Source organism: Sinocyclocheilus anshuiensis, unplaced genomic scaffold (assembly GCF_001515605.1).
Source record: "Sinocyclocheilus anshuiensis isolate Anshui unplaced genomic scaffold, SAMN03320099.WGS_v1.1 scaffold1524, whole genome shotgun sequence".
Classification (NCBI taxonomy): domain Eukaryota; kingdom Metazoa; phylum Chordata; class Actinopteri; order Cypriniformes; family Cyprinidae; genus Sinocyclocheilus; species Sinocyclocheilus anshuiensis.
Window position 1 is genome coordinate 508,082 of NW_015559670.1, and position 8,191 is coordinate 516,272.

The 8,191-nt window shown below is 34.3% G+C and overlaps 1 protein-coding gene across 4 annotated transcripts in view; it reads left to right on the plus strand.

The window, feature by feature from the left end:
- The window catches only part of map7d1b (MAP7 domain containing 1b), a 53,109-nt gene that overhangs the window by 12,835 nt on the left and 32,083 nt on the right, over window positions 1-8,191 (plus strand). For all 4 annotated transcript variants that reach the window (XM_016477934.1, XM_016477935.1, XM_016477936.1 and 1 more), the window contains exon 2: window positions 7,521-7,715. In XM_016477934.1, the coding sequence (XP_016333420.1) occupies window positions 7,521-7,715 (195 nt within the window). The remainder of the gene's footprint in view (window positions 1-7,520; window positions 7,716-8,191) is intronic.

Below are 8,191 nucleotides of genomic sequence, written 5' to 3' on the forward strand. Positions count from 1 at the left end.
AACGAACGACTCAAACCCGAAGACTCGAGAGATGAACTAATCAATTCTCTTTCCGGCTCAGACTGCATTGGTTAAGTTTATGGGGCTGTCACGTGATGAACGAACGACTCAAACCCGAAGACTTGTCAGATAAGAGGTGAGGTGAGCTAATCATAGACTGAAGACCCAGGTAAACAATGAATTCATCTTTTCTGTTTCTTATAGCAGTTTTGTATTGTTTGTAGTGTGATCAACGTTTGTGTAAGTAGTAGACGTGTTAGGGAAGTAACACGTAACATTTTAATTATATTTTGCTAAAATGAACGAAATGACTCAGTCCAGTCTGTGCTGAAACACTACTGTCAATCAACTATCGTGGGAGGGGCCTGTACAGAACTACGTCATTCTGACAGGGCTCTCAGAACAGCCTGGTTTGAGAAAGGGGATTTTAAAATAGGGATTTAAAAAAAAAAACACTGGATGGATTTTTAGGATGGATAATTATAGGATGGATGTGTACACACACTTCCAACATACATTTATGTTCAAACAACTTGAAAAGTGAATTTTGCATCCGATGACCCCTTTAAGCATGTTTGAACCAGTTGGAAAAGATTTATAATTATGTAACTGCCCTAAATATGATGCCAGAAAGGTCAAACCATTACTTTCAATGTAGAGTTTTAATTTTAATTTCAATAAAATTAGTTGATGCAGTACAGCAGATGCAAATTCTCTGATAAAATTGTCAGATTAAAAACCTAAATAAAATGTTTCATTTCTTTTGCATTATTTACTAAACGTTAAATCTGTCAAATGTTAAATGTGCCTCAGTGCAGCATCTTGTTAATTATAGCAGCAGTAAGTCAAAATAGCACAGTTCCCTGTGAATGACCCATGTGAAAAAATATGAAGTTTACTGCTTGCAGGACACTTACAATTAAATTATTAGCAATCGGTATTTGTGGTTGTGGTTTTAAGTGTACAGTAGGAAATATCTACTCTGTGAGTCTCTCAGTGTCCTTGTTTAGCTCCACTGCTGCTTTCTTACGGTCATGTGCCTGTGTGTGCAGATCTCAGGCGCCCTGTGCCATGTTGTGTTCTGTTGCCATCCACACAGACAGTAGCGATGCATGCTGCACATGCCTGAGGTCCGACAGATCCACTGAGCCTTGTGCTCTTCCCTCCGCTGCTGACACACACAGACCTGTTATGGACGTGCAACTGACCCACTTCACACCACTGTGTCTGTAAATCCCTTCATCGAGCACATATGCTAATGCAAAACCCACAGAACGGAGCGTATTTACAGCTGTATATTTAAATCACATCAGGGTTTTCAAAGGAAAAAACACAAATAGGATGTTTTTAAAATGCAAATTCTTTCATCTAGATAGGAGTGTGATTACATAAAGAGCAAATAGAAGTGTCTCCACTTTGTGTTTGTTTTCAATGTCAATTCAAACATTTTTCATCAATTTAAGAATGAATCACGAGTTATGCATTTTATAGCTTTATAATCTTAGTTGTTGTTTGTATAAAAGTAGTTGTCTAACTTCTGTCTATATTTGTTCTTCTGTCGGTAACTAAAACTATTAAACCCATTTTGTTAATTGAAATAAATAAAATCTCTAAATATTAAATGATTGGAAATAAATAATGACTAAAACTGAATGAAAATTAAATTCAACCTAAGATTTAAAAATAATAATAACACATAAATAATACTAAAAAAAGTAACTCAAATATTTATAGTACATTTAATATAATATTTTTATATGACTTTTTATATTTTTTGTCATTTTAATTTTTTATATTACTGTTTAGGTCTCATTGATTTTTATTTCAGTTTTAAGTTTAAGTTTTTATTCATTCAGTTCCAGTAATTTTACTGCTTCAACTGAATAAAAAATGATAAATGTTGCCTTGGCTGAGATAAGTTTAAGTTTTTCATTTATTTATTTTTAATTTCAGCTTTATTTCAATTAAGAAGAAGTTTCAATTTTAGTTAACGATAAAAACGCTATTACCTAACCATTAAAAAAAAAAAATATCAGCCTAAAATGTAAGTTTTACATTTATTTTATTTCAGTTTAAGTTTTTATTTATTTAGTAATCATTTTAGTGAATCAATTTATACTTATTTCAGTTAGTTTCCAATGCAACATTTCTAATTTTCATTCATTTTAAATTTATCATAGTTATATTTTGTTTAATTTAAACCTTATTTAAAAAAAAATTAATAGTTTTAGTTTTTGCATAGCAACACCTTGGCAACCACACACAACACCCTATCTTGGTGGTGAGTTTTGCTTGCAGAAAATGTAAAGGTCTACTTTTCTCTCATTGCATTTCTTGTCTACTATATTTTTTTCATCTCCTTTTATGGCTGATGAGGGATTGTGGGGTCTATTTTTACTGTTAGCTAGAGGTGAAACTCGATCTGGCTGCGATGGACCTGACAGATCTGTGTCTGTGGTGCGGAGCCCGTCACGTGAACTTTTATACTCAAACGCAGGTGTCTGCATGTTTAGCTGACTGCGGTCAGATGCCCTCTGCTGTGGCTACAGGACTGCCTGCACAAACCAAATCATCAGGAAGGAGATTCATCCTGGCCTTTTCTCTGAAACACCAAATGTACTGTAGCACAAAGCCTGTCAGAAGGATCTTTCTTCTTTTTTTTTCCGAAATTCCAGACCTCTCGTCTCTGTAGTGAGGTTTTCCCTTGCTGCGTCTCAGATGATCTGCCTGGACACGTCCTAAACCCTTTTTATGCTTTAGTCTCGGGTTTTACTGCTGTTTTTATCTCTTTGTCCCTTTGCCAAAACATTGTCTCATCCCTGGATCACATGCAATGTTTTTATTTCTCTTTCAAGCTCACAAAACTTTGGTACTGACCTCTTTTTTCTACATTTTCCCCTAGTGCATCTTGGGAGGTTTTGTATTTGTTCCTGTTGCCGTGCTGATGGGATTAAAGACAGCGTCAACCATTATAATTAGTATAATTAATCATACCACAGCACTTTTAAGCTGGCATTACCACCTCAGGTGGTGCATTAATTGATTTTCAATAATTCAACAGTAAAGCCTTGTGCACACCGGGACGATTATCGCGCGCGCTTATCGCCAACGTTTTTCGAGACGTTTTTCGACGTGTCTTTGTGTTCATACCCAAGCGATTTTCACTGGTGATGAGCTGAGTGAATGTGCAAATTCACTCCCTGACATTAGATGGCGCTTAATTAAAAACAGAAATACACATCAAATCCTATTTAATCTGCAATTCCTCTCCATAACAACTTCCTCTTATCGCGATTTTTGTAGTCGCTGTCGAGTTTGTCATAAAGCTCTTTGTGTTCAGACACCAATGAGACCAGCAGCTCTACATTCATGTTCATGCTTGCGCGCTACCATGTCGTGTTTTACTGTAACTTCAGCAGCTCCAGGCACATGAACAAAAGCTCCAATCTCATTGGTCGGCCAGTTTTTAATGTGGTGCGTCAAACCAAAAAAACGAGCCCAAGGCGTGTTTTTAAAAATGACGCTTTTACGCCTGGCATTTTGCGCGTCGGTGCATGTGCACACTCACATTGGCGCCCTTTGTTTAGTCACGAGGCGTTAAACGTCAGCGATTATCGCGTGCGATAATCGTCCCGGTGTGCACAAGCCTTAAGTCATCAATTATTCTTTGCATAATATTAAACCTCAACTTTTTAATATCTCAAAAAAAATTTTTTTCCATATTCTAAATCACTTATAAATGCATTACATTATAGAAATGATATTGTTATATGTATTTTTAAGGTTTTTCTCCTGAAGTTACTAAGCCACCAAGACAAATCAAAGGAATAGAAGAGAAAACATAATTGCGATTTTTCAAATTTATAAAAAGCTCCAGATTTGCTGTGCTTATTTGTAGGGCTTTAAATGTATATATTAAATGTATCTAAAAAGACATTGTAATATTTAAGTGTAAAAATAAAAAAACAGTATTTAATAAAAAATAATACAACGATAATCATTTTATTTTACAGTTTAACTTTAAAATGAAAATTTACAAAAAGTCTTAATTTCATCATTTTCAAATGTTAAACTATTGAGCTTTCATTTTGGCGATAGACCACGCCTTGTATTATTTATTCATTATTAAATAAATATTATTTAAATATTATTATTTATTATGTTCATCTGATCAAAATAACCAATGGATCCTCAAAATATCCCCCATGCGACTTACTTTTTGATTATTTTACAAACATGGAATGTAATTGCAGTAATTCTAACAGGTCTAAATGCGTTTAACGTAACTCATGACTAAAGAGTTTGCACTTGTTTTCATGTGGAAGATTTGACATTTGAACTTTTGACTTCAGCGGTCAGGGGCCATCCTGAAAGATTTTGTTAAATCTCCGTCCTAAATTTGCCGTAATGTTCTGATAACAAATCAGTGTCTGCTTATGGTATCTCACATCTAACATGCGTTATGTACCAGCCTAATTGCTTCTGTGAAGAACTAATTAATTCCATCTCCAAATTAGAGTTAATTTAGCATCTGATTAGTGTGAGCGTATCTGTTTCTAAGCAGAAGGAAAATGACACACTTCTGTGTCTTTCCCGGGACAGATGGCGTTTCTTTGTTAATGCAGACAGTTTGTCCCATTGGTCTCAGCAGTGAGACACTGGCCTGCTGCTAACCTTCATAGACCGAACATGCGAACTTGACTTCCTCTAAAAAGAGAGTACAGAGGGGAAGCTGGGACTTATCATTGGACTTTGATGTGCGGCTCAATGTTTGTAAGGGATTGAATTGCCAAAAGTGTACTTTATTTACTGCCGTATGGTTTTCTCTGAGTTATTTACAGTAGCAAAGCTCAGCGATTGTCTCTTCTGAACAGCAGTAACGTCTGTAGGCAGTCAGGCTTTTTGTCTTCCTGTCATGAGGTTGGCCCTTAGAAGACGACAGCTGCACATTCAAAGAAGGAAACCTCATCGGCCTCAGAAACAACTGGAGAAACACAGACATGCCCTCTAATCAAAACAGGATGTTCAGACCCACGCTGACCTCATGTTTACCCCCTGAGGTCAGAGGTCAACTGTTCAACATTGAAGTTTTGATAAAAGCTTTAAACTTGGTGTGGCACAGTAGTTATGATTGACACAAGGTCAGTGGTCAGTTTTTAAGTTGCAATTTAACAGACATTTTCCGATTGTTAATGACTAGTGCATATCAGGATTATTGTAGTTAACAACAAAAAAAAAACACATAAAAATGCTAAATTATCATTAAAATATTTGTGTTACTTAAAACTGAATTAAAATAAAATATAAAACTTTTTTTTATTTTTGTTAAATACCAAGACAACATTTCTCATTTTAATTTAGTTTGACTTGATTATTATTAAAATAACTCAAACTAAAACCAAATTTAAAAATTAATACATATATAAAAAGATATATTATTAAGACATATAAAAAAAACTACTAAAACTGACAAAACACAGAACACAATCACTTTAAAATGAAACTGGAAAATAAAAAAAATAAAAAAAAACTGATTGCAGTCTACAGATGCAAATAGATAAATGTGACCCTGGACCACAAAACCAGTCATAAGGGTCAATTTTTTTGAAATTGAGATGTTTGCATCATTATGCTGAATAAATAAGCTTTCCATTGATGTATTGTTTGTTAGGATAGGACAATATTTGGCCGAGATGTACCTATTTGAAAAGCTGGAATCTGAGGGTGCAAAAAAATCAAAATATTGAGAAAATCGCCTTTAAAGTTGTCCAAATGAAGTTCTTAGCAATGCATATTACTAATCAAAAATTAAGGTTTGATATATTTACGGTAGGAAATGTACAAAATATCTTCATGGAACATGATCTTTACTTAATATCCTAATGATTTTTGGCATTAAAGAAAAATCGATAATTTTGACCCATACAATGTTTTTTTGGCTATTGCTAAAAATATACCCAAGCGACTTAAAACTGGTTTTGTGCTCCAGGGTCACAAATAAAAACCTAAATATATTTCCCTCATGAACCCCATTTTGGGAAATCCTAATATAGGCTATAATTTTGGTGTGCCACTATATAGATAATTGACATTGATCATTTTGTTGTGATACAGTAGCATTTGATGCTTTTGCAAATGGTTTCTTCATATAGCTAGCATCTAGCTGCGTTTGTTAGAGATGAATATGACTTTTTGCCCATTTTCAACCCTCTCTGCCCAGCACTGTCTTTTTGAAGCTGAGATGAAGCTGTTATCTTGAAACCACCAGCCCTTTAAATGCCCTTCATTTTGCCTCTCCGGAGGGTCTCGCTGCTCCAGCGGACCTTCAACACGTCCGAAGCTCTTTTCTGCATCTGATGGGAAGAGAATAAACATATTTAGTCAGCTGTTAAATGAGCAGTCACTACTGATCCTGTTATCTAATTAGATTCAAGCCATGATCATTATCCAAACTCATCTGAAGGGCTGCAGTCATGGATTTCTACAGCATCGCGTTCAGTTAATCCTTCAGAAGCCACTCAATCCATTATGTTAATGATGGGGGAGGGTTTAGGACTTGCATTAAACTGATGAAAGCACTAAGTTGGAAAAGCAAGGCCTAGGAAGGGTACAGTCAACGTTTATCGCATGTGTGGTGACAGTGCTGATTCCTCAAGGCCTCATCCACATATTCAGAGAAAAGAGCTACACAAGAGTCTAATGATTCTCTGCTGTGTTTCTCATGTGAAAATCCCATGGGAGGGAGATCACATGTCATCTTTAATGTATTTTACGTGTGAGTCAAGTGTGAACAGGTTGCTAATGCCCTGCTAATGGGGTTGAAGTGCTCGGTTAGCGAGGAAGCCGAGTGAAATGATTTCTGCGGAGTGAATCTGGGTTAAAATCTGATACTGCATGCTGGAGCATACAAATGCCTGTATTAACAGTCCTGGAGATTCTGTGTTGATTCACACGAGTCCTTAAAATGATGCTTCAGTTGCCAGGGAATGATGCTTGAAATCATGAGTTTGGTTAATATATATCTAATGCAAAAATTGACCATGGTAGCCATAGCTTAAGTTTAACATTATTATTTTTATGATTAGTATTTTTTACAGATTATATAGCTATCAGTTTGTTTGTTTGTTTATTCCACAACATTAACAAAAAACTTAATACAGACACAAAATTATACATTTTCCCCACATTTTCTGCCAAATAAATAAATAAATAAGCTGTACAGAAGGGAAAAGTGTCATTATTCAGCTCAATTTAGTTCAGTGTTGATTCAGTTCAGTTCAATAACTGTGTCAGTGTTGCAAAGTTCATCAATTATGATTGTGGTTAGTGCCAAATTACCAGTTTTATATATAGTATTTTATTGCTGTCAATTTACTCTTACGCTGCTAAATCTTTGGTTAGTTTTCAAAGGATGATTCTAATTGGCAAATTCTGCTTTATGTTTTTAATGTAAATTAATTAGCTAATAATTATTAATAAAATTAATAATTTTCTCGTTCTCGTTTCTCTCACTCCTCCAGTTCTCACATCTCCTCCAGGGACGAGCGGCACGCTTCAGAAAGAGATTGAGTTGGACAGTGAGATCCTGAAAGCTGACGACACAACGGTCACAGACTCCTCCCTCATAACAGACCCTCCCTCAAAAACAGAACCAATCAAATCTGACCCGAGACCTGGCACACCTGGATCCAGCCCCAACCCGCCGACAAAAAAAGGTACAATACACCACAATACAAGCTTTTCAGGTGTTGAATATCAATTTTGTCTATAGAATTTTTATCATTATATTGAATGAGAGAACAAAGCCACATAGCAACCACCATAGATAGATAGATAGATAGATATAATAAAACAAATGATATTTTATCTAATTATTCTTATTGTATTTATTTTGGTTTGCTTATATTTGAATCTAATAAATGTGATAAAAAATAATATATAGTCAAATTATTTAATTATTTGTATTATTTAATTATATTAAGTTATTTAATAATCTTATTGTATGGTTTGCTTATATTTGAATCTAATAAATGTGATAAAAAATAATATATAGTCAAATTATTAATTATTTAGTATTATTTAATTATATTAAGTTATTTAATAATATAATACTATTTATTATACAAAATATATTATTATATAATTATAATATTATTAAGATTTATTTTATCATTTTTAATATATATTTTAT